At 36.2% G+C, this 27,549-nt stretch overlaps 3 protein-coding genes and 1 pseudogene across 3 annotated transcripts; all 4 read left to right on the top strand.

Moving 5' to 3' along the window:
• The first annotated feature begins 6,966 nt into the window (after positions 1-6,966).
• Positions 6,967-8,813, top strand: LOC125224460 (serine carboxypeptidase 1-like). Its single transcript, XM_048127863.1, has 7 exons — positions 6,967-7,180; positions 7,277-7,384; positions 7,476-7,747; positions 7,825-8,064; positions 8,150-8,271; positions 8,355-8,444; positions 8,563-8,813. The coding sequence occupies exons 1-7, from the start codon at positions 6,994-6,996 to the stop codon at positions 8,810-8,812; spliced, it is 1,269 nt and encodes a 422-aa protein (XP_047983820.1). The 5' UTR covers positions 6,967-6,993; the 3' UTR covers position 8,813.
• Positions 8,814-11,724: 2,911 nt separating this feature from the next.
• On the top strand, positions 11,725-17,847 carry LOC125220563. Its single transcript, XM_048122723.1, has 7 exons — positions 11,725-14,183; positions 14,260-14,359; positions 14,437-15,006; positions 16,869-17,015; positions 17,278-17,339; positions 17,449-17,553; positions 17,790-17,847. The coding sequence occupies exons 1-7, from the start codon at positions 11,725-11,727 to the stop codon at positions 17,845-17,847; spliced, it is 3,501 nt and encodes a 1,166-aa protein (XP_047978680.1).
• Positions 15,586-21,216, top strand: LOC125185324. The gene is made up of 8 exons (XM_048081848.1): positions 15,586-15,642; positions 16,869-17,015; positions 17,449-17,553; positions 18,697-18,936; positions 19,008-19,134; positions 19,203-19,487; positions 19,563-19,676; positions 20,707-21,216. Exons 4-8 carry the CDS (start codon positions 18,713-18,715, stop codon positions 20,938-20,940), a joined length of 984 nt encoding a protein of 327 aa, XP_047937805.1. The 5' UTR covers positions 15,586-15,642; positions 16,869-17,015; positions 17,449-17,553; positions 18,697-18,712; the 3' UTR covers positions 20,941-21,216.
• A 4,611-nt stretch (positions 21,217-25,827) lies between these two features.
• On the top strand, positions 25,828-26,995 carry LOC125219691 (annotated as a pseudogene).
• Positions 26,996-27,549: the final 554 nt, after the last annotated feature.

The following is a 27,549-nucleotide window of genomic DNA, read 5'->3' as shown; positions in this document are numbered from 1 at the left end:
ATGCTATGTGAAGACCTAAGTTAACGATATGAATGCTGGTGATCCATAAGTTGATCATTGCCTCTCATAATCCTCGAAGTATTTGATTACAAGATTTTAATTTACTCTTTATATTAATAACTTCTTTTATCTAAACATGCAGGTTGTCTCAGCCAAGATAATCCGCAATAAGCAGACAGGTCATTCTGAGAGATATGGATTCATTGAGTTCAATTCTCATGAAGCTGCAGAGAAAGTTCTGCAGAGTCTTAATGGGAACCACCATGCCGAATACCGAGCAACCTTTTTGCGAACTGGGCAGCCTTTAGCACTGGTGATAGGCGCCCCTAATACTGGTGGTAATGGTGGTGATGTTGGTTCTGATCTGTCAATATTCGTGGAGATTTGGCTTCTGATGTTACTGATGCAATGTTGACCAAACCGTTTGCTAGTAGATATCCATCTGAAAAAGGTGCTAAAGTTGTGGTTGATGCAAATAGTGGCCGTTCAAAAGGCTATGGGTTTGCCCAGGTTTGGAGATGAAAATGAAAAGACCAGAGCCATGAATGAAATGAATGGTGTTTATTTTTCCCTAGCAGACCTATGCGAATTGGTGTTGAAACCCCCTAAAAGACTTCACCACAACAACAACAGCAATATTTTTCCCCAAAAGGTCGACTTACTATTTATGTTAGATTGGCTTTTATTATCTACTGTCCATTTGGTAATCCACAAGTATATTACTGTAGCAGAAGATTCCCAATTTAGTATGAATAGGATACCTTTCTGGGTGCGGAAAAAATTTTTTCGCATGTTCTAAAAGGTTTTTTAAGCCCTCATCCACCAACTTTTTTTATTCACTTTCTTGATTCAGCTGTCGTATTGTCTGGTGGTGGTGGTGGATATCCAAATGGTGTTGTCCCTCAAGGTCAGCCTGAGAGCGACTCATCAAACCCAAACAGTAAGTCCTGGACCTCTTGTGGGAGTCACTTGGCTAATGCTAAGTTATTGCATGTCATTTGCCCATGCTTCTTGTAGATATTTGTGGGAGGATTTTGACTCTGATGTAACTGATGAGGAGCTGAGACAATCTTTTACTCCTTTTGGGAAGGTTCTCTCTGTGAAAATACCAGCTGGAAAGGGATGTGGGATTTGTTCAATACCAAACAGGTCAAATATGATGTTTTTTTTTGTAGTAACCTACTAGACTGCATAAAAAATATCCGCCCCTCCCAAAAAAGAATGGATGAAAAATTGTAATATATGTTTGGTTAAAAAAAAAGAATTAGGGTTTTTTGTAATTAAGTTCATTGGTCCCCCAAATTACTGGTTACTAGATGGGGGTGCTTATCCCAATCTGCTACTTGTAGATGGTGTCAGTTTTGATATTGAAACTGAAGTTGGACAGGCCCTTTCCCTTTTGTTCTATTTTTTTCCCACTTTTTAATGTGTTTGTCTTATTTATGGAAAGATGGCGTGTACTGGTGAATTATCTTTTAGGTGGCGTTCGGTTTGCCTGGCTAATATCATGAGACTATCCATCTAGGATTAAGTTGTGGGATTATTTTAGTTGGAGGGGGGGCTATGACTAATTTTCCTGAGATTTCCATCTAGGATTAAGTTGTAGGGTTCAATCTTCGAACCAAACATGACACATATTAAATCATGGGTTTAATTTGACAACCGAACACCCCATTATTAGACTAATTATGTAAATTATTTATATTCGTTTTAAATGATTGTGGATTCAATAGGTAGTTGTATTTCCTATCAATTGCCATTTATTACTAGTTGTATGTCCTATCTATATGCATGGAAGTAAAAATTTTTTTTTGTCAGGCCAGTGTTGCGATAATTCTAGTTTTCTTTGTCTAAATTTGAGATTTGGTTGCATAACCATGGGATGACAATGGTCTCTTTAACAAAGGGCAATGCAAAGGGTGCTATTCAGAGACTAAATGGGGCGACTATTGGCAAGCAGACAGTTGTCTTTCATGGGGTCGAACTATGGGTAACAAGCAGGTAAGTCTTTCACCTTCAACTCTTGCTGTGTGATTGGAGTAGTCCCGGGATACGCTTTCACCGAATATAGCCTTGAGAGAAAGTGGATTCTTGTCAGGGAAAATACAGTAAGTTTTTAACCCCAAAACAGAAACTGAAAACTGTTTACTAGTATAAGCAAAAACTGAACTTAATCAGTACCTGAAAACTATTTCTACTAACAGGCATGCTATTGCTGCAATCCCAAATTGATATTTTTTCCATATGAGGGGCTGATACTTTTGGGAAATGTAACACCAATTCTTACAGTGAATGATACCACAGTCCACAGAACCTCTGCTTATATGTGTTAGTCAATCCTCGCTCTCGGCCCATAAACTATCTGATTAAACTTTCTTCGTTCTATTTGGCAGTCGGATGGATGCAAAGGTCAGGGGGCGGGGCTTATTATGGGAGGCAAGGTTACAATGGCTACGGATATGCTGCAGCCAGCCCTTCATACGGACCTCCTTCAAATGGACACGGAAATCTCCAACAGCCAGTCAGCTAAACCAGCTCTGCTGTGATTTAGAGCTCTTATTTATGAGGGAAAAAAGTATCCAAACCCAGATGATGTATGGGAAAAAAAAATTTTGTAGCTGGATTATATACCGCGTGAGACTTGCCTACTTTTTTTTTTGAACTTAAGATTGAGATTTATTATAATGACTCTAGTTTTTTACCTGTTTTTGATTGATTCTTTGAGAAACTATAATGATGAACAGAAAATTGTTGTTATTTTTTTGCATAGATAGGAATGGCTCATAATATAAAGGCTACTTTGAAACACCGATGGTATTGAAATTGCCCGTTTTTTTATGATTCTAAGTAGTTAATGTATAATTAATATTCCTTTCATGTGAAATAATGACTCATTTTTCTATTTTGGTGTGTTTATGATTTAAAATCCTTTTTTTGTTTTAATTTTTAGTAAGTGTATTTTATACTACTCACATCTTTTATAAAGTACTATTCCCTCTATCCATGATTGAACTCTTTTGATTGTAGACGGACATAAAATAAAATTAGTGTCAAAATAGAAAAGGACTCTATTCGGACGTAGGAGTTCAAAGTAAGGATGTCAATTAATTGTGGACGGACGAAAAGAAAATTGGTGTCAATTAATCGTGGACGGAGGGGGTTTATATATCAGTCTAATTTAAATTATTATATTCATATTTTTAGTGAGTATTTATTTGTGATTATATGTTGTTAGTGTATACTCCCTCCGCCAGCGAATAGGAGTTCCGTTTTTCATTTTGGTCCGTCCGCGAATAAGAGTCCTGTCATTATTACCATAAATGGTAAAGAGACCCCACATTCCACTCACATATAATTTAAAACTAATATATACAAGTCGGACTCATATTTCCACTAATTTTCTTCCACCCACTTTTCTTAACATTTATTAAAACTCAGTGCTAGAATCCATTCGCGGACGAAGGAGTAATTAATAATCTTTCCGTCGAAGCTCGCATCGCCATACTCCAGCTTTGTCGAGCCTCCTGTAAGTGTGCCCTACTTCGTAGACGAAGTTATTTTATCTTAGGGACAACACGCCAATCAATAGCTTTATCAGATGTATCTCGCCTACGCGCCTCTTTAAGGTTCAAACTTTACTACACTACGCCACTCGTATTATTTTTAAGGTTTATTATAGTTTCTAGCCCGAAATTTCATCGCTCAAAATTAATTTTTGCATTGAAAAACAGTTGTCTTCATTTGATCCATGCTCAAGTAAGTAAGTTTTTACGTATTTAACACGCCTCGAAGTGCAACAAGCACTTCACGCAATGTCAATGAAGCTCTCCCCGGGCCATGGAACGTTTGGTGGAAAATGATATCATATGTAAAAAATATACAATGATTAATACTTCCTACGCTTATAGTAGTGAGATATTTTTTTCGACACACAATTTAAAAAAATTGTTTAGTGAGTTCTGAAGAATAAAGTATGATATGAAAAAGGTAGAGAGAAAAACGTGAAGTAAGAAATGCGTATTTTTACTAAAAATGAAAATAACTCTACCACTCGTGGAACGAAATTGTTTCTCTTAATGTTGTAATCTCGTATTTCGGACTGAGTCCAGGGACAGTTTTACCTGTCATCAAGGAGGTCATGGGTACTAGAGAAATGTCAACTACTAAATGAGTATTGTCTGTTCTATATAGATAAAGATGTCATACTCTCTTGAAAATGTCAATAAAATAATAATAATTCAAACTAGTACAAGATAAAATGTCAACTATTAAATGAGAATTGTTTGTACAATATAGATAAAAGATGTCACACTCTTTCTTGAAAATATCAATAAAATAATAATAATAATAATAATAATTTAAACTATATAGTAGTACAAAGATAAAATGTCAACTACTAAATTTGAATTGTTTGTACAAGATGGATAAAGATGTCATACTCTCTCTTGAAAATGTCAATAAAATAATAATTTAAACTAGTACAAGAAAAAATGTCAACTACTAAATGAGTTTTGTTTCCAACAATGGCGACACGGATAAAATGGTATCGGTGTCAACAACCAGGTACTCACTATTAAGACTCTGTGGCAACTGGCACCGATGGTACTCTCAAGGGGGAGGTTGGAGGATACGCGGTGGGATACGAGAACCTGACGTTTGTTACCGTAAGAGGAGCTGGGCATTTCTCCTTCTTGAAAGGGAAGCTGCCTCCCAGCAGCTAAACATGCCATCAGATGTCAAAGACTATCGTTCTATTTATCTATCTATCTATCTAACTACCCAAGTATTACTGATAATAATAGTACTTGGATGTTTTGTGATGAACTTTTTAATGTTTGTTTCATTGCACCAAACATTAGCCACATCTTTATCTTCTACCATACTTCTCCTGTCAAGAAAAATTGAGAAGAGGAATTAGAAATGTTTGAGTATTTATGATAAAAATATCCTAAATTTTAATGTCACCCATAATACATAAAAAATGCATGCACATAATTAAAATTCAAAACAGCTAATGTAGTCATGACTATGAGGATACTTCAAAAATCAATAGTATTAATTATAGAAACTACATTAAAGGCTGATATGATCATGTCTTGGAGTCCTAACAATCCTTGAATGACAAGAAACATGATGATTGACAAAAATCTACCAAAGATTTTTGGGTTGAAGATGTTCATATAACTATCTACATTTTGAAACTATGTCCTACAAAGGAAGCTTTGAGCCAACCTCCATTTAAAGCTTGAGAATTAACTCACAAAAAGTGAGATGGATAAATTAACTGCACAAGTTTGCCACAGTACTAACCCCTAATATCTCAATCTCAATTATCTTCTCTTATTAAAAATGGTGTTGTTTTAGTGATCTGTCTAACTTGTCATAAAGATACTTTATTTCGACAAACGCATCAATTTAAGTTTGGAAAAAAAAATCGAAAAATAACCCAGAGAACTCAAAATTCATGTATTTAAATTTAAAAAATGTTCGAGAAAAGACCAGAAAAATGTTTAAAGCTTATCTATTTGAAGACAAACTGCATTCTTCTATCAAACAACATCATTTTAATGACCAATCTATTTCGACTTACTGCATTTCAAACGAACATGTAGTTTAATTTGGAGAAAAACTAATTTAGGGGTGATATTAGAAAAACTCAAAATTGATATATTTAAATATTTTAAAAATATTGGAATAATACTAGAAAATGTCAAAAGTCCATATATTAATAGGCAAATACTTCCTCGTCCAGGATTAAATGTCCCATATTATTATTATTTTTTTGAACTTAAGATTGAGATTTTTAGTTATAATGACTCTATAGTTTTTTACCTGCTCTTGATTGATTCTTTGAGGACCTATAATGATGAACGAAAAATTCTTGTACTATTATTGTGTATTCCTTTGTCCCACTCAAGATGATCACATTCTTGAGTGACACGAGATTTTAGGAAGTGCTGTTACGTGTAATAAAGTAGAGAGGAAAAAAGTAGTTGAATATTTTAATGAGGAGAAAGGAGAGCGGAGGTTATTTCCAAAATTGGAAATTGACCATCTTGATTGGGACAAACAAAAAAGGAAAGGTGATCATCTTGAATGGGACGGAGGGAGTAGAAGTTAGGAACTATAAAGACTACTTCCAAATTTGCCAGTTTATTATTGATTCTAAGTCGTATTGTTAGCCTATAATAATACCCTTTCCATCCGTAAAATAATGTCACATTTTTCAGTTTTGGTACGTCTGCGATTTAAAGTTCCACTGTTGTTTTCCATTTTTATTAAATGCATTTTGCCTTGTACTAAATTATTACACTCACATCTTATTACGAACCAATATATAATAGTGACACCTACATTCCATTCACTACTTACATCTATTTTTCTTCATAAAGCCAAACGAGGGAGTGGTAACTGCAAAATTAAATTACGAACAACATGGTTTTTCATTGCACTTTTGATGTTAAAATGGGTATGATGAAAACTTACAAATACATCATAGTATTGGCAGTAATGATCAATTGCTGTAATACTTTTTCAAGAATGTTGAGTAACTAAAATGGTGTCGTGTAATAAGCTGAAGCAAGTGAAGAAAACAATAGCAATGAGCTGGTGTAAAACAAACTAGGCATCTGCCGTCGCCGCTCATTATTTATCTTGGTGGAATACTCTTCCTTCCAAGACAAATGAAACAAATTAAACTAGTTACACTGTTTGCATCGCCTCAATCACAATCTTTTTCAATCCTCCCAAAATCCACTTAAAATCTTTCTTGCTATATAAGTGCACAAACATGTCTCCACATTCATCACTAAACAAAGAGTAGAAATGAAAGGTGGAGTGATCATCTTTCTCATTTCTGTTGTGTGCATCTTTGCCTCTGTGCAATGCAAGAACCGCGATCCTCTTAGGGAGCTGTTGAAAAGCCACAAGAAGAGGAGGTCGGAAGCATCTGCAGTAGTCGAGGATGCTTCGACTGAGTACTCACCGGTCTACATGTTGCCTCAAGACGGCCTAAAAGAGGATGACAAGATCACAGGGCTGCCAGGCCAGCCGCAGGTGACCTTCCCTCAGTATTCTGGATACGTCACTGTTGATCCTACCGCTGGACGCGCTCTTTTCTATTGGCTCACCGAGGCTGATGACTCCTCCAACAAGCCACTTGTGTTGTGGCTCAATGGAGGTTCGTTAAATTCTGGTTTTGCATGCGCGTAAACTAGAAATTCGGCTTCCAAATACACCAATTTAATTGTTTGAAATGTGTACATGGCTTAAACAGGACCAGGGTGTTCCTCGATAGGAAATGGTGCGATGACAGAGCTTGGCCCGTTCCGTGTGAATGCAGACGGAAAGACGTTGTGGTACAATAACAAGGCTTGGAATACTGGTTAGGCCTAAAATACAAAATTAAATGAAAGTTTGTAACAATAATATTTGCAAGAGAAACTTAGTTGTGGAAACTGTTTGGTGTATTATAGTGGCTAATGTCCTGTTTTTGGAGTCTCCTGCTGGTGTTGGATTTTCGTACTCGAACACGACGTCGGACTATGTAACAGGAGACACCAAAACTGCAGCGGATTCCTACACTTTCTTGGTGAACTGGCTGGAGAGGTTCCCGGAATACAAAACTCGCGATTTCTACATAACCGGAGAGAGCTATGCCGGTCACTACGTGCCCCAACTTGCTCAGTTGATCCTAAAAAACAACGAAGTAACAAATCAAACTGTCATTAATTTGAAAGGAATTGCAGTAAGTTTCTACATTAGCCATAACAAACTATTGACTTTCTACTTAGTTTGATCGGTGATGCTGTTTGCACTTTGCAGATTGGGAATGCTTACATTGATTATCTCGACGAAGTAAATGGCTCGTACGACTACTACTGGTCGCATGCTCTCATTTCGGACGAGAGTCACGATGGAATTATCAAAAACTGCAACTTTTCGGCTCCTGAAATATCAGACAAATGCGAACAAGCTTTGGATCAAGCAGATGGTGAAATAGGAAATATATTCGGTTATGACATCTACGCGCCTCTTTGCGGTTCAAACTCTACTGCTCCATCGGTATACTACGCCTCTCGTATTGTTTTTAGGGTTAACTATAGTTTCTAGCCCCAACTTTGAAAAATTATTTTTGCATTGAAAACAGCTGTCTTCATTTGATCCATGCTCGAGTGACTATGTTTTCACGTACCTAAACACGCCTGAAGTGCAACAAGCACTTCACGCGAACATCAGTGGAGCTCTCCCCGGGCCATGGGACGCTTGCAGGTAATGCGATCTAACGGCTGAAAATGATATCCTACGACAAAAATTATGAACGCTTGTTAATAAACTGATTTACCTTAATGTAGCAATCTCATATCGTGGACCGATGAGCCGGAGACGGTTTTACCTGTCATCAAGGAGCTCATGGCTAGCGGCATTAGCGTCTGGATCTACAGGTAACTACCTCACTATGCCTGTCGTTTGCAACAACAGACATAATATAATAGTAATTCAAACTAGTACAAGAAAAAAAAATCTCAACTACTAAACAAGAACTGTTTACAACAATGACAGTGGCGACACAGATGGAGTGGTGCCGGTGACAACAACCAGGTACTCGTTGCCCAAACTAAGCACCACTATTAAGACTTCGTGGTACCCATGGTACTATCAGGGCGAGGTTGGAGGGTACGCGGTGGGATATGAGAACCTGACATTTGTGACCATAAGAGGAGCTGGACATTTCGTCCCGAGCTATCAGCCTGAGAGAGCGATCACCTTCTTCTCGTCCTTCTTGGAAGGGAAGCTGCCTCCCAGCAGCTAAACATGCCACCAAGAGAGAGCTAATTAAACACAGAACGATGTCAAAGACTGTCCGTTCTATCTATCTATCTATCTATCTATCTATCTATCTATCTACCAAAGTTCTGCTTATAATAACAGAGGTTTTGTGATGAACTTCTAAATGTATTTTCATTTTCCAAAATATTAGCCACACCTTTATCTTTAAGTACCATACTTTTCCTATCAAGAAAAATGAGAGGAAGAGTTGGAAATGTTTGAGTATCTCATATTGTGAAATAATTATCTTGAATTAGAGTGTCACCCATAATATCTAAAAAATGCATGTGGATACTTCAAAAATCAATATTATAGAAACGACATTAAAGGCTGATATGACCAAAGTCTTTTGTGCAATAAATCTATACTTGAAGCTACATTACTAGATGAACTACTCATTATTCAGAGGAGTCATAACAAAATGGTGTAGCTGAACGGAAGAATTGCACAATCGTTGAAAGACCAGAAGCATAATGAATTAATGATTGACTAAAATCTACCAAAGATTTTTTGGATTGAAGATGTTCATATAACTATCTACATTGTGAACCTATGTCCTACAAAGGAAGCTAGCTTTGAATCGATCTCCATTTAAAGCTTGAGAAAAACCATATTATCGACCACTTGAAGATTTTGGGTAGCATTGCATATTCTCATATCTCTACTCTTATTAAATAGAGATAAATTTGATGAGAAATTGATCTTTGTCGGTTACAATGCAAAGTTTTAATGGTGTTGTTTTAATGTGTTGGCTTATCATTACAACACTAATTTTGTTACTTCATCCTTTAAATTTATCACAATTTTGGATTCTGTGGATCATCCTTAGATATGTAATAATTTTGTTATGTCATAAATATGCAATCATTTTTGCATTCATATTATGAAAGAATATTCTCCCATCTTTATCATTAGATTATATCCAAAGAATATTATAATTAATGGTATTATTATTTTATTATTTTGTTTTTATGAGGAAATTAACACCGTATATATTGCCACTTATTGTAATATGTGTGGGTCGGGGTGTGTTACATTGCTAACTATTTAAGTTGCTAACTCATCAATACAATGTATTAAAAATGTCAACACGTTGATATTAAAATGTCAACACATAATATCAACATATTATATTGAAGTTCAACAAAATTATGTGTTGACATTTTAATGTAATCGTGTTGACATTTTTAATACACTGCATTGATGAGTAAGCAAGTTAGCAACTTAAGAAAATTAACAATTAATCACACGGAGTGGTCAGTGTCAATTTACTATAGTAAGTCAGTTTTTGAGTTTTATTAAATTATGGAGTAAGTTGAGGCGTTGAATGTGCAAGAGGGCTCAATTAATTTATGCTACCTTTTTAGAACATGTGATAATCAAGTCTTAAATCACATAATCTCCTAAAATTGACTTTGAGTTGCTCCTACTTAATTATTTGAGGTCGAATTCAGTTGATCAAAAGACAAAAATATTATTTCTAGAACGTTAATTTATTTTATCACAAGGTCCACTAATACATGCCTACGACGTATTTTTATACATAACTTAAATATTAAAAAAAAATATAAGTTCGGACTCATGGTTGGCTTCACATGAGTTTTATTATAGAAAATGTTAGAAGTTTTCAACTCAATATTTGTTCTTGTATACTTATACCAATTGTAAACTTAGTGTTGAACAACAAATGATCTCTTCAACCATAGTGATGAACATCAAATGATCTCAGAAAAGATCAATTCCAAAACCTAGATATATAAGTATATAATTACTGTATTCCCAGTTTATGTTTTACATAGGAAGACACTACAAAAAAGCGCGCATTTACCTAGCACTTATTTTCGAGCACCAATATGTGCTCGGAATTTACCTAGCATTTTCCGAGCACTTTCTGATAGTGCTCGGAATGTTGAAGAAATTATGCACCCTCGACCACATTTCGAGCATGGTCAACGTACTAGGAATGACTATTGCAACTTACGAGCACAAATTAACTTTGCTCGGACAAATTCCTAGCACAATGACTGTGCTCGGAAAAATTTTCTAGCACAATGACTATGCTCGAAGAATTGCTAGCATAATGACCGTGCTCGGCAAAAAATGCCTAGCACTATCACTGTGCTCGGAACATTCCTAGCACAATGACTGTGCTCGAAACATTCCTAGCACAAATTGATTGTGCTCGGAATATTTTCTAGCACTTGCAAGGTGCTCGGAATTAGGATATTATTTCCACACAGATCTGGATCTAACTCCTATCATTTAACTTCTTCCATTTTCTCTCCAACTCGATTTCTTCAATCTTTTCCTACATTGTTTCAATCTTACCTTGTTATTTCTTCAAACCAAAGTTGTCTCTTTGCCCGTTGCCACCTCGCCTCGTTATCTTTTATCTAAAGGTATAATTTATATTTTTTAGTTATTCTCTCTAACTTCATGTTAAATAATTAGAATATTATTATATCTGTTTTAATTTATATTAATTTTATGCTATAGGGATAGTAAAATGGATAGGTTACTTTAATTTATTAATTTAGTGACTAATATATAGTGGACTTACCCATGAAAATGATAGATTAGCTAACTATTCTATATCAAACTTCTCTAGACAAGAAACTTGAGAATTTTAATAATTTGAAATAATATTTTTGTTCAAGTAATATTTTGATGATCAATATTATAATTTTTATTTGCTAATATTTTTTAAACTCTTTGTTAATTTATTGAAAGTATCATTTTATTTGTTTTGATTTCATACTACAGGATAGTGAAATGGATAAAATTCTGGGACGAGAGTGGATGTATGAGCGAAAGTATCCCACCGGAGAATTCAATTGTGATTTTATCGATGGGTTAGATGCGTTTATAAATTTTGCTGTGTCATTTCCCTCTAAAATGGATGGTTCAAAAATTAGATGTCCATGTGCAAAATGTGATAATAACAAATTTTTTTCTCCTGATACGGTGAAAGAGCACCTTGTGAGAAGGGGGTTTACCCCAGATTACTATGATTGGAGATTTCATTGCGATGTAGAAGCGTCGTCCAGTTCAACACCGGCTGAATCTATGCATTTCGATCCATCATCGGATCCATACCAGCATATGGTATACAATGCGTGGGGACAGACAGCCAGTCACGAGCCTCATCATTTCCAAGCGCAACATTCCGAACAATATGTCCTGCCTGCTTACATGCCGGAATCACCCACTAACGAGTCGCAGCAGTTCTATAATTTATTAGAAGCGTCTCAGGCTGATTTGTGGGCGGGTTGTGATTATTCTGAGTTGTCAACAAATGCTCGACTGATGACTATGAAGTCTGAACATCGAATGTCTCAGCGAGCTATTGACGAATTGTGCCAATTTATGGAGGAACGCTTGCCGAAACCAAATCGTATGCCTAGTAGCTTTTATAAGTGCAAGAAACAAATGCAGACCTTAGATATGCCGGTTCTCAAGATAGATTGTTGCAAGAGAGGGTGCATGATCTACTGGAGGGAAGACGAGAACCGAACTGAATGCAAAGTTTGTGGTCAGGCCAGATTTAAGGGTAATGGCACAAGTCCACTCAAACGGATGTACTATTTCCCTTTAGGCCCAAGGTTGAGGCGTTTGTATGCATCCGAAATTACCGCTCAATCCATGCGATGGCATGCAGAGCACATCCAGACTCCAGGAGAGATGTCTCATCCGGCAGATTCTGTAGCCTGGAAAACCTTCGACAAGATACATCCTTTCTTTGCTTCTGAATCAAGAAATGTCAGGTTAGCACTTAGTACTGATGGATTTCAACCATTTGGTCAGACCGGTTCGCAGTACTCATTATGGCCAGTGATTTTAACTCCATACAACTTGCCTCCATTGATGTGCATGAAAGATCCATACATGTTTCTCACAGTGATTGTGCCCGGTCCGAAGAATCCCAAGCAGAATATTGATGTGTTTCTACAACCCCTGATCGCAGAGCTCAACGATTTATGGACCGAAGGAATCCCTGCATATGATATATCAAGAAAACAGAACTTTCAGCTACGCGCAGCGTTGATGTGGACTATCAGTGACTTCCCTGCGTATTCAATGTTGTCAGGGTGGAGCACATCTGGACACCGTGCGTGTCCATATTGTATGGAGGACTCGCAAGCTTTCTCCTTGAAGCATGGACGGAAAACCACTTGGTTTGATTGCCACAGGAGGTTTCTCAACAGAAATCATCGATTCCGCAGAGACAGAAAGAACTTTAGAAAGAACATAACCGAGCATTCTGGTCCTCCTCCATTCTTAAATGGAGAACAAATACTTGATCATCTGGAACAATTTGAATTCAAGAGAGTATTTGATGAAGATGCGGAAATAAACTCTGAGTTGAGCAAGATTTTTGGGTGGAATAAACGAAGCATATTTTGGGATCTTCCGTATTGGAAAACAAATGTGATTCGCCACAATTTGGATGTCATGCACATAGAGAAGAATATTTTTGATAATATTTTCAATACCATTATGAATGTAGAAGGCAAGACAAAAGACAATGCTAATGCAAGAAGGGATTTGGAATTGCTTGGTATACGACCCGAGCTTTGGCCACGTGGCGGAAAATATCATAAGGCTGATTACACGCTTGACAAAGAAAGTATGGAATTATTGCTCAAGTGGCTACACAGTTTGAAATTTCCGGATGGTTATGTTTCCAATCTATCAAGGTGCATTGATATGAAGAAACATAAGTTGTTCGGCATGAAAAGCCACGACTGTCATGTGTTTATGCAACGATTATTACCAATCGGACTCCGTGAGTTACTTCCACACAGAGTATGGGAACCTTTGACCGAGTTGAGCAATTTCTTCAGAGATCTTACGGCTACGGTGATAAGGGAAATTGATATGACAAAGTATAATGAGTCGATTGCAGTTACTTTGTGCAAGCTTGAGATGATATTTCCCCCGTCTTTCTTTGACTCCATGGAGCATCTTCCAATCCACTTACCATATGAGGCGTTAATCGCAGGTCCGGTGCATTTTCGATGGATGTATCCATTTGAGCGGTACATGCGCAAGTTGAAGTTAAATGTCAAGAACAAAGCTGCAGTTGAAGCATCTATATGTAATGCCTATTTGACTGAGGAAGCATCACATTTCTGCACTTATTACTTCGAGTCACATGTCCGTTGCCGAGGTAGAGATGTTCCTCGTAATGATGATGGCGGAGGTTCTATCCACCCCAAAGATATGCTTCCAATTTTCACATATGATACGAGATGTGTTGGGAATGGACGAACACGATTCTTGTCAGAAGTGGAATACAAAGCGGCACAAACTTACATATTAGTTAATACTCAGGAAGCAAAGGAATTCGAGCTGTAAGTTTGATTTCCTCAATACTCATTTATTTAACTAACTAAATGTTATTTAACAATTGTTTTTTTTATAAAACAGTATGTTCATTGCACAATTGCGTGGGTGGCATCCGGGAATAACACCTCCTCAGATAGAGCAACAATTAGAAGATCATTATGCATCATGGTTCAAAGAATATGTAAGTTTTCTATATTTTTTCTTTGTACATTATTTGTCGAAAAATATACTTATTCACTAATTGTGTTTGGCAAACAGGGCCGTAATAACTTGCCTCGTGATAGTCATCTATACTATCTGTCGCAAGGACCATTAACTGAGGTTACAAGTTACAATGTTTGTTTTGTCAATGGATATAAATTTCACACAGATTCCTATGGAAAGAGTAAATCTACAGTCAATAGTGGGGTATGCATCAGAGGGTCGAATTACAGCTATGATGAGGATGACTTCTACGGCATTTTGAAAGAAATTGTGGAAGTGGAATATCGGGCATTACCAATAAAGAAAGTTGTATTGTTCAATTGTGTATGGTATAATCCGGCTCCAGCTCCACGCGGTGGTACAATTGTTCATCCAAAGTACAAAATTGTTGAAGTGGATATTCAGAAGGAGTACCCAAAATACGATCCCTTCGTCTTAGCCAAACAAGCATCACAAGTTTATTTTGTACCTTTTCCGAGCAAGAAAAGAGACAAGGCGAACTGGCGGGCAGTATTCAAAGTTCGAGCAAAGAAATTTTATGCTAGTTATGCCACCACAAAAGAGAAAAATGAAGATGCTGCTTTTCAACAAGATGAAGTAGAAGTTCATGAAATTTCTGATGATGTTCAACTCATAGACCCTCCACGATGTGATCCCAGTGGTGCAATGATTTCAATTTTGAGAGAAATTGCCGACAATGATCAAGAAGAAGATGAAGAAGAAGATGAAGAAGAATATGAAGATGAAGATGAAGATGACGGAGACGAAGAAGATGAGGATGAGGAAGAAAATGAAGACATTGATGAAACGGTAAACAATGATTTAAGTGTAGAATGACTTAAGTGTTATTTACAAACTCGTTAGTCATAATTAATTCATTTATAACCAAATGTGGTAATAATTATTGACTAAAATTATGATTGACTAAATTATGTGATAATTATTGACTAAATTATTGTTTGACTAAATTATTGCTTAATTAGCGGATGAGATGGTGATCCTCATTTATTAATTAGGGCTACTAAACCAAAACACTTCACACTTACAGTGATCTCGCCGCTCTCTCTCACCGATCTCGCCGGTCTCGCCGACGCCGCTCTCTCTCACTGATCTCGCCGGTCTCTCTCTCACCGATCTCGCCGCTCTCGCCGCTCTCGCCGGTCTCGCCGCTCTCGCCGCTCTCGCCGGTCTCGCCGCTCTCTCCCGGTCTCGCCGCTCTCCCTCACCGCTCGCACACATCTTCCATTCTCACACCTGCAGGTTAGTGAATTTGGTCGATTCCATGTTAAACTGTAATTATTGCTGTGGTTTTTGTGAATTTGGTCGATTCCGTGTGTGAAACTATAATTATTTGGTCGATTCCTTTCAAAGCATAGAGTTTCGATGTTGAAGCATAGAGTTCAATTTTATTCACGAGCTTGTTGTAATGTAGCTTCAATTGACTCATCACTCTTTGTAATTATTTGGTACTCTCTCTCTCCCCCTCGCTTTCAGTTGGATTTACGCTGTCTTCTCGCTGTTTGTGGCTATCAATCTGCGTTGGTTGTTGCGTTGGCATTGACTCGAGGTTCAATTTGAATGATTTTGCATCACTGAGAAACTAGTAGAAACCGCATCGGATTTCGTTTATTCTGTACTGCTACTTGCTGCGATTTGGTTGAATTTGGAGATTGTGTTGTTGATTTGTTGTTTTATTGTGTTTATGTGTTTGTTTATGGATAATGAGCTGCATGCGTACTTCATTTTTGCAGATCTAGCTAGTTCATGCATGAGTTATGCATTTTGGTTAAACATAAGTGAATCTTCACTGGTGAACCTTTCTGCAATCAAAACTTGCTATTGCTGCTGATTGATGCCATCTTCTGCATGAATTTTTTTCTGATTTTGATGCTAAGTTTGTGTCAAATCCTCCGTGCAATGAACATACTCTATTGGTATAGTTTATTGATCGATTCTCGGATTTTCTGTATCTTTATCTCTGCGGGTCTCCAAATTCTAGGTTAATTGGGAAATTGGGGAAAAACTAGTAATTCGGATGAAATGTTAGGTACATATTAGGTTTTAGTTTTCCTCTGATGCTTTTGGAGAGGGAATGAATTTACTTGATCTTGTAAATTTTACCATCATTTTTGCTGATAAATTAGTTTTTCTAACCTCATCAGTAAAGGGCTGGGTAATTAACGCATCTGCTAAACGAGATGGTTGCTAGTATTTAACACGATTGTGATTGACTAGTTAAGAGCTACTATGGGCTAGATATGGTTACTTAGAATTTAGAAATGATCATCGCCCAGCTCATGTAATATGGAATTCTCAGCTAATAAATTAGGCAGCCTGGCTTCTGTAAGTAATTTGTTGGTTATCTGTAAGCTAATTTCTTGAAATTCATCATTCTAGCTTGTTTTCTTTTCATGAATGTGGATTGTTTTGAGTTAATTTTTGTGATTTTGTCCCACTTGACTGAACTATTCTGGTTGGACGCATAGAATGCATATGGTGGAATGCATGGAGGTGCAGTTGGGGCTGTTGCTGAGAGGGTTGCCATTGCTTGTGCTAGAACAGTAGTTGGAGACGACAAAGATCTCTTCCTTGGAGAACTTGGCCTCTCATATCTCTCTGCTGCTCCACATAATGTGAGTTCTCAAGGATATAAACACGGATGCTAATTAAGTAAATTCTATACCGTCTCTGCAGAGATTTAAAATTTCTGCTGAAAATTAAAATATGATTTCTGCAAAGGATAAAAAATCAATTTTCATATTTGGTGTGCTCTTCATTATGGATTCTAGAGGGATTTTGTGATAATATTGTGGATTATAATGGCATTCATAGTGTTTTTGCTTTGATCTCTTTCTCAGTGTTTGTCTGTTTGATGTCTGTGTGATAATATTCTAGAGGGATTTTGTGATAATATTTACTTTTCAGATTCTTGCTTTATGTGATGAAATTGCTCTACTGTTCATACCGTTGCCATTCCAAAGAGCTAACTGAGTTTCATTTTCTGATATCATTTCCCTTGACTGTTCATTTCTCCTTATATAATTCAGTTTTATGTCTTGTTTGCAGACAACAAAGAGCTAGGCCCATAATTATTGATCGTGGACTGCATCTCTCAAAGAAATCTGGTGTTTTCAGGGCCAAAGAAATCCGGTGTTTTCAGATTATTCACTGGTATTCTGGAAATCTCTTAGACTTAATGTACTAATTTTCCCACTTCATATATATAAGCACAAGTCTAATAACTTACATAAATGTCAAAAAGCATAGTTATTTCTTCTGAAAGACAATGAGATACATGCTCCTTTCTGCATTGTCATCATGATTTTTTTGAAGCTTGATGTAATGTAGCTTCACTTGACACATCACTTTACTGTCTTTGTGAATTTTTTCTATGTTACATTTTTTAGCTTGTGTGAAACTGTAGTTATTGCTGTGGTTTTTGTGAATTTGGTCGATTCCGTGTGAAATGTAGTTATTGCTGTGGTTTTTGATCTATGTCATGAGGTATTGAGGTTGTGTGTTTTTGGTGGGATTTTGCTGCATTGTCTGATGTGTCAATTCCTTTTCCTTGCCTAGAGGCAGCCTGCAATACAATAAAACATACTCATTTATAGGTAAATGGATGACTGGGGAATCAGATCATCATATAATACAGCCAAGTGCCAACAGATGCATAATAACTTTTTCCTAACAAGCATGTGTTGAGTATGTACTAATGAGTGCATAGTAGATAGTAGTGAAAATAAATAGTGTACTATAGAGTAGTGCAAGCAACTGCACAAGTTTGATAAAAAAAATAGAGCTTTGTTTGAGCTCACTCACTTGATATCCATATATGTACTCACTCACCTTTCAAAGCAAAATCCAATAGATAAAATATCAACATTTCTGGTATTATGAATTTGTTTGAGCTCTAAGTTTCAGTTGTTTTGCACAATGGGATTATCAGATAGTAGCTTCAGCTTCAATAACCTGCTGCATCCTAGAGCTTTTGTCGCGTTTGGATAATGGACTATCTCATGATCATGGTTGATTTTCCATTACTGCCTGAATCAAAACTTGCTATTGCTACTGATTGATTCCATCATCTGCTTGAATTTTTTTCTGATTTTGATGCTAAGTTTGTGTCAAATCCTCTGTTTTCCCCGAGTTGATGATGCGAAGAGATAATAAGTGATTGTTGTATTCATTGGCAAGAAAATGACAGTAATGTTTGGTGATATATGTGATGTCAACATTACAATATTGTTTTTCTTTCTTCATGCCTACTGAAAAGTACTAATCACATGCTCCTTTCTGCCTTGTTTGTGGTAGTTATATAATTGTAGAAATGAGAGGGTCATCATTGGGACGCTCAACTACATACTCCGATGACTCACGGCCACTTGGTTCTTTAGAGTTGGTGGACGAGAATAGTGACGAGGAGTATTCAACCGCTGCTAACGTTGAAGTAGAAGGTAGAGATGCAGCCACTAAAAATGCTAAAAATTCAAAAAAAGATGGATATAAGAGGGACGCAAGAGGCCGGATATATGTACAACTTAGGGATGGAACGTACGTGCTCATTTAATTTTATGCATTCATTATATTATTTTTTAAGTTACTAATTGTATATTAATATACAGATTGCGTCCGACTGGTGTAGTAGCCAACATATGCAATAAGGCTTTCAAGCACATAGTTGATCCGGGAGGATACAGCCAGGCAAAGCTTTCGGAGGAATATATTAACCATTATTGGAAAGAATTTGAGGTCAAATTGTGCATTTTATATTTATAACTCAGTTATCATAAATTATTTAATACTTTATTATTTTGCAGAAAGATGCCAACTGCGAAGCTTATGATCAAGTGGAATGCAAGAAAGCTTTTCACAGTCAGTGCAAAGCTAGGTACGGTGATTACATTGGTTATAAAAGAAAGACAATGAAGAAACCGGCCTATTTCACGGATGCCCAGTGGACGACATACACCGATGCCTGGCAGCTTCCTGAGAATATTAAGGTTTCTGAGAGGTGCTCGAGAAATCGTAGACAAGGGCGTGCGAAGGCCTTTGGAACACATTGTAATGGTTGTATTCCATTTGAAGAGACAGTTGAAATAATGGTAAAATTTATATTGTTCTAGTTTGATTTCTTTCCTTTTTTGATTATATTTTTAATCCTTTTTAATGTTTTGCAGACAGAGGAAAATGACGGGATAATGCCTCCATTTGTAGATATCTTTGGTAGGACTCACACATTCAAAACAAAAGATTCACAAGGCCTGGTTTCTGAACGCGCAACACAGATTCGTGTAAGTTTAATCTTAATTTGACTAATTTGACAGTAAAAGATCAGATGATTCAGTAATGTGCATATGCTTGAAACCAGCCTACTTAGTGTATAAATGCAGGTTTTAGCTTCTCTTCCTTTTATATGCATGCTAGTGGTATTAATAACCTTAGATGGCCTCCATTCCATGGCAATGTTCTGCTTTCCTCATTGTTTTTCCAACTTTTTAGTGGATTGTTTTGGTTAGTTCATACCGTCAAAACCCCACTGCATTAGAAGATGTATGATCTCACAATTATCAAGCTACAAAGAGTAAAGAGTAAAAGTATATGATAGAGAAAGGGAAAGATATAATCAGATGGTACATTCTGACTTGGATTAATTTCTTAGAACTACATGATAATAGGTATTCTGAGTTAGCATTTATCCTATTGTTTAGTAGTAGCTTTAGGGAAAGCATCCTTGAAAATGGCAGAATCATAAGACTTATTCATCGTGTGATTCTCATGCCAGAATCATAAGACTTATTCACGACACATAGAATTCTGCCTTGAATGTGGGTAATTCAGCAATCCAATATGGTTATGATTATATTAGGCTCTCCGGTAACTAATTCCTTTAGACGCTACAACCTCAGATTTGGTTATGATGTAGGACTCAGAAAACAAGAATACTGAAGATTACCTTGGACTTGTTATGACATAGAATTACCATTTGCGTAGCAAACACTAATACTGAAGATGATCTTGGACTTGGTTAGGATGTAGAATTACCATCTGCGTAGCAAACACGAATACTGAAGATTACCTTGGACTTGGTTATGCCGTAGAATTACCATTTGCGTAGCATCCTTGAATTATCTTGTCTTGTTGAACATTATACATAAGTGTACAGAATGTTTGTGGAACTTGCTGTGAAACTTGTCAGTTTGTTGTGAAACTGTTTTGCAGTGAAACTTGTCAGTTTGTTGTGAAACTTGTCAGTTTGTTGTGAAACTGTTTGTTTGCTCACCTGCTTATAGTAGTATCTAATTTGTGTTTGCTTGTTGGAAGGATGATGTTAGGACAAGGGCAGAAGAATTAAGAGCCGAAGGGGTTGAGAATCCGGATTTAGATGCCATTTTCTTGGAGCGTCATGGGAAGGTGAAGAAGAGAAAGCAGATTCCTGGGGCAGGAAGTGCAACAAAATTATACTTCCCATCAGCTACATCAGCATATGCATCTGTACGCTCGACCGACATCGATCCTAGCAAGATGGACGAGCTGATCGAGCAACGAAGAACTTAAAGAAGAGCGGGAGAAAATGCATGCCGAGATGAATGAGAGAGAGAGAAAAATTAAGGAAGCGAATGATATGAATATGGAAATGATGAAGGAGCAGATGAAAGAGCAGATGAAAGAAGAGATGAGGAGCTTGTTCAGTGAAAAATTTGGTTAAATATAGATTTAGACTTGCATTTTGAATTGATCAACTTTGAGAATTTTGGTGAAATATAGATTTAGACTTGCATTTTGAATTGATCAACTTTGTGAAACAATTGAATTCTTGTAATCCATTGGGCTTTTCAATTAGTTTATTTTATTTCTAATTTTGGTTTAATGTCATTTTAATTTCATTGAATTAACAATTAAAATGAAGCTGAAATAATAAAAAAAATATGAAAAAATAATGAAATTCGTGAATATGAATGAAATGTACAATTCTAGCACCAAATTGTGCTAGGAGTTTTGAAATGCAGTATTCCAAGCACCAAATTGTGCTAGGTTTTGTTTCTTGAATCACATTACTCCGAGCACTAAACTATGGTAGGATTCTGAGACGCATTATTCGAGCACACATTGGTGCTAGGAAGAGCATTATTCCGAGCACACATTGGTGCTAGGAGAGCATTATTTCGAGCACACACTGGTACTAGGAAGAGCAGAGGAGTTGACCAAGTTTCCTAGCACGTTTCGAGTGCTCGGAAAAATTTGAGTTTTGCTCGGAGAGGCGCTCGGAAATAATTCCGAGCGAGCAAATTACTAGCACCCTATGTGCTCGAAAATGTGCTCGGAAACCTCTATTTTTCCTAGCACTTTGGGGTTATTCCTAGCACTTCGGTGCTAGGTAAACGCGCGTTTTTTTGTAGTGTTGTTTAGAGTTGACAAAGTGAGAAGTCCAAAATCAGAAAAAGTGGCAAGATTAATTATAATACTTCAATAAAATAGATAAATTGGTGATAATTTCAAGATTTCTATGCTAAAACAAAGATCCGATATCCGAAAACAACGATTTGTCATACTTTTGTTTATATTAATTGCGGTTATATATTCCAAAAATTAATATCGATAATAATTGTCTAAATTGTCGGGCCACAATACTCAATACCAATTACCAAGTGGGCTGTCAACATCTTTAATACTACAAAATCAATTTTCTTTTCTGTTTATAAAAAGAAAGAATAATGGAGTATGTTATATTATCAAAAATCTAAGGAGGCAAAAAGATTGAAAATATAAATTTGGTCACCCTAAATTTGAATTTGCTTTGACAAATGAACACAATAACATTTGATCAAATTGTAAATTGGGTAAGAATTTTAAATCCATCCAATTAAGTGGATATTTTTCAATTTCTTTATTTTTCATTAACATCACAAAATTTCTTTGGTCAACCAGAATGGTACAGTAGTTTCTTAAGATCTAAAATGATGCTATTGTTAAGAAGCACAAAGTTTTTCGCAGTAAATTGTGAACTTTGTACTAAAAATCTTCACGATTTTGTATAGTTTTTAAATGAAGAAAAGAATCGGCTTACAATTGAGATGTTTTTTTAATATCTAAATCTAATACGTTGATAAAGAACTTATGATGGGAGACAAGTAATCTTTTATGAATATATAATATAAATAAAATTTCGAATAGTGCATATACTATGACTCTTGAGAAAATTACAATGCAAATTTAAGAATTTTGATTGATATCAATACTTTATATTGTTAGCCATATACTTTAATTGGTCATAGCTCAAATATTAGGAAGCTAATTCGTTTTGATTTACGAATGATTCATGACGAGGAAAATATAGTTATAGTATCAGTTCTACAACTTGTTAGGATATGTATATTGAGAAACATATTAGTAGTACTTTTTATTGTTTTGTATTTGTAATCTTTATTTTGCAAATACATAAAAATTAATTGTTTTATTACATTATTACTCTTATATTATTGAGTGCAAAACAAAAATAAATATTGGTCCATAAACTATTGAGTTGCATACATGAGATTCCTAAAATAAAATTAATTAGCACCACTAGTCCATAACTTTTGAAAATGGGTTTTAATTTAAATATAATTATGACATTCAGCTCAACGTTTTGTATAATAAACTAACTCTTAAGGTCAACTGCTGAAGGTTATTTGGTATGCCAATATTATCCATATGGATCAATTTATAAATTTTATAATATGTATGTAAACTTATCCAAAAAATATTATATTTCTCAAATACTTTTAAAAATCATTAATAAATTGTCTGAGGAAATTTTGTTTCACATAAACTAATTTTCAACTAATTAATCGCACATAAATTATATAGCATATCATCGATATAAAAGAATAAAGCATTTGGCACGGATTGGAGATCGCTTAAATCGTTACACATTTGAAGCCAGTGACATCATTTGCATCGAAATTTGTTTTAATCATGTCACCAAATCTCCACTATTATTTAATTCTTATTTATTCCAACTTTGCAGCTGTATATATCTGACTGGCAATTTAATTGATATATGTTATTATCCACTTCTGTCACATAGATATTTTAATTCGAAGAAAAGTACAATAATTAGCTTCATTAATTAGCATATAAAATGCGACAGATATTCGCATGTTATTAAACAAGTTTGTTTTTTTTAGATAATTTTGTAAATTATGCCTACAATAACTCGTAAATATAAATTTTTCAGTCCAATAGAAATAAATTCAATTGTTTCGTAGTTATTACGATGCGATCTATTGAGCTCAAACTTATGTGATTGAAAAATCAATTTTCATTAAAAAAATTACAAAAGTAATCACGAGTTTAACGAGACAACACCCGAATTGTTAACTCAATTCGATACAAAAGTATCTATGTTTGAAGACAATGCAAGACCATAAATTTTACTAAATATATACTCCATTCAGAAGCTCAAATGTTATTTTGGGTTCTATGCTCCAACATCTACCAAATTAAAGTCTGGATTATTGAATATTGGGAAATCAAATCCATATGTATTCATAGAAATAAAACAAGAAATAGGATGATGAAATAGACAATGGAATATAGTCTAATACATTAATTTTACACTAGAAATTAAAGAAAACTCTGACCCTTCTATGAAAGCTTCAAACAAGACAAACTAAGAGATGATAAATTTTCGCTAAAGTTAATCACACAAGACAATAGTAAAATAGTGATTAATTAGTGTCATATCCTCAAAGCTTTAAAATGACTTAAGAAACTCCTATACTTTAATCATACGCCATGAGACGAATTCATTTTATATTGAAGCAATCAAAATATTCCAACATCAATAATTATATTTTAGGGTACACTTATTTGAGTAAATTAATAGTAGTAAATAATAAAAAACCTGCAAAACCTGCACAGGTTGTAAGATCGAAACTAACATTAAACTGAAAAAACAGCATTATTGATGTGTAATCATTATCATGATTAAGAGACCAATATACCCTTGCTTGATACTGGCATATTAATTCATTTTTTAATTCAACTCTATTTCAATTTTACTTAACAAATTCGGCTAGCTAGGAAGTCAACTCAAGCACAAATTTAATTTTTCATCACACATTTTTATCCATTTGCCGAATCCTTCTTTCCACCATTTACTCTGTATTCCATGTAATGTCCAAATTAAGCTATCGTAAATATTTCCGAAATTCATTACAAAACAAAATAAACGAATTGGAACTCCCTTATACGGCTACATAAATTTTCAATTACATTACTTACAAACAAGTATTTGTAGTATCTTCACCCTTTGACAAGGGTGCGATCATGTGATGTAGCTACTTTTGCATTTATCAGTTTTTATTGGTTCAATAAATTTGATATAGTTGTACTTATTAGATGAAGGTGGATAGTATGATATCAATAAAAAATTGGATCCAGAACTAATGCTACTTCGGAAGAGAGAACATCAATATTACTCCCATCGTCCATAAATATATTGTCGCATACTCATTTTTCTAAATTTATCTGTCATTGCATGTCTCTTTTATTTTTTAATATAGTGAGTCTAACATTTCACGAACCCATTTTACATATATATCACTATAAAATATGAAAATAATACCTACATTCTCCTATATTTCTTAAAATCAGAGAAGAGCTAAAATGTGATACATATTCTTAGACGAACGGGGAAGTATTGGATTCGAATTCTAAGCATGCACATCAACAAATTTTGATTTGGTGATACATCAGTTACATATATAAATATATAAATGTTATAACTCCATTACAATTAAACATTTAAGGTGGTGTTCGGTTTGCAAAATAAAATAATACCAAGATACAATCTAGGATTGTGTTGTGAGATTCTATGACTAATTATCCCATGATTATCCATCTAGGATTGAGTTGTGGGATTGAATCTCATGAACCAAACACACTACAAATTTAGTCTCGGATACAATCTTGCAAACCGAACACCCCCTAAATATGATCATAAGCATAGCTTATGAACATCACCAAAAGATATCGTGTCATATACAGATGAAAAACAGTTACGAAAAAATGATAGTATTTCAGTATATTCTATTTTTAAACCTTACGAGATTCACCAGTGATCAAGCTTTGGGATTCAAAATTACTACTATCCTAATATTTAAAAATCGAAAGCTATGTGTACACAAGAATATTAATCAATTCACAAAACTATTTTAGCATATGCATCAAGTAAAAAAAAACAAGTTGTTAGAGGTGTTAATCAAGACAATGAAATGTGATGAAATGTGACAGTAGAGTCCATAGACAAAACATTAATCTCCCATGTAAAACAGGCCCACCCCCTCTACAACCCCAGTCAAACCCAAACCATAGCCCCCCTTCCTCCCCATTTCCTCCCCTCCCATCATTTATATATAACCAACCTCCATTCCTTCAAACCTCCAATCACTAAAAACAATGGAGATGGAGGTGATGATGCCTTCCCCCGCCCCCGACTTCCACTTCGACAGCTCCTCCTCCACCCCCTTCATGAGCCCTCCGACGTCACGCCCACCACCACACCTCCCCAATTTCCTCCTCCTTCTACAGCGCCCCCACCAGCCCCACCGCCGCCATCCCCTTTCTCTGGGAATCCACCCTCGGCACCCCCAAATCCAACTACGGCGACGCCGATCAAGACCTCGACAACGCCAACTTCGCCTTCGACTTCAGTGGCCACCTCTCCTCTGCCCCCTCCCCGCCGATGAGCTCTTCCACGCCGGCAAAATCAAGCCCCTCAAACCCCCTCCCCGCCACCTCAACTCCCCCTCCAATTCCCCCAAATCCCCACGGAAGAACATCTTCTCCCCCCGCCACAAATCCAGAGACGAAATCGACCCCTTCGCCGCCGCAATCGAACACACCACAAAACAAACCGCCGCCGACGACAGAAGAGGGAGAGACCGAACCACGAGGAACAAAGGCTCCTCGCGATCGCTCTCCCCCTTCCGCGTCTCCGACCTCTTATTCGAGCCGGAAAGCGAAACCACGCATCATAATCAATCGAAATCGCACAGCAGCAGCAGCTCCGTGTTCTCGACGTCGTTCTGGTATAAAAAGTGGAAGATCAAAGACCTCCTCCTATTCAGAAGCGCATCCGAGAGCCGAGCCAAGGACAAGGACAACATGAAGCAGTACTCGCAGCTGAAGAAGCCAACGATGAATAATCATCGAAACGACGACGTAAGGAACTCCAGCTTCAGATCGACGGAGAGCGTCGGCTCGGTCTCCAGCCGGAGAAGAACAACCGGGCCGCCGATCTCCGCGCATGAGCTGCATTACACCGTCAACAGAGCCTTCTCCGAGGAGATGCGGCGGCGGACGTCGCTGCCGTACAAGCAGGGGTTGCTCGGCTGCTTGGGCTTCAATCCGGTGCCGCCGGAGATCTCCAAAGGCGCCGCCGCTTCGATGCCGCGCGTTTGAGAAAATTAAACACGATTTTTCTTTTTTATTTATTTGTAGAGGAAAAATAATAATACATTTTATTTTAATTTGATATACGTATGATGAGATGAAATGAAACAATTCAATTTGTACACGTAATGTTTGTTTTACTTTTGGAATTGAAAGCCATCTTTCGGGACTATATGAGAGTCGATGACTTTTTTTTTAATTATTGCTTGTTTATTATAGTTAGAGATAGAATAATAAATCTTGAATTGTCCAATTAGTTTTTGAGCATTTTAATAATATGGACGTGCGGTATATTATAGGTAGAGATTTTAATAGTGTACTAAAAGTCAAGTATTTAGTTGTAGCGTGGCGTAGTTGGAGAAGTTTATTACTCCTAGTATGGTCTAGTTTTTTAAGATCGCAGTTGATTGTGGTTGTGGAATTGTACATACTTACATGAAAAGAAAACTAGACCATACTAATTCAGATTATGTACAATTTTAACTTCTATTGTCTGTTTTTATTAGTAATAATTTAGATTGATGTAATTTTAATTAGTGGAAAGGAATAGTTGAGTTTTTCTTGAGTTGGGGGTGGGGAAGCATGGCACACTGAGTATTTCTTGCATATGGAAAGATAGTTGGATCGATGTCTATACATGGAAACAATAACAGTTGATATATGATCTACTCCCTCCGTCCCACAAAGATTGTCCAATTTATTCATTTCTGTCCGTCCCACAAAGTT

Source organism: Salvia hispanica, chromosome 4, assembly GCF_023119035.1.
Source record: "Salvia hispanica cultivar TCC Black 2014 chromosome 4, UniMelb_Shisp_WGS_1.0, whole genome shotgun sequence".
NCBI classification, from domain to species: Eukaryota; Viridiplantae; Streptophyta; class Magnoliopsida; order Lamiales; family Lamiaceae; genus Salvia; species Salvia hispanica.
Note: the sequence above shows the minus strand (reverse complement) of the source record. Positions and strands in the feature narration are given on the sequence as shown.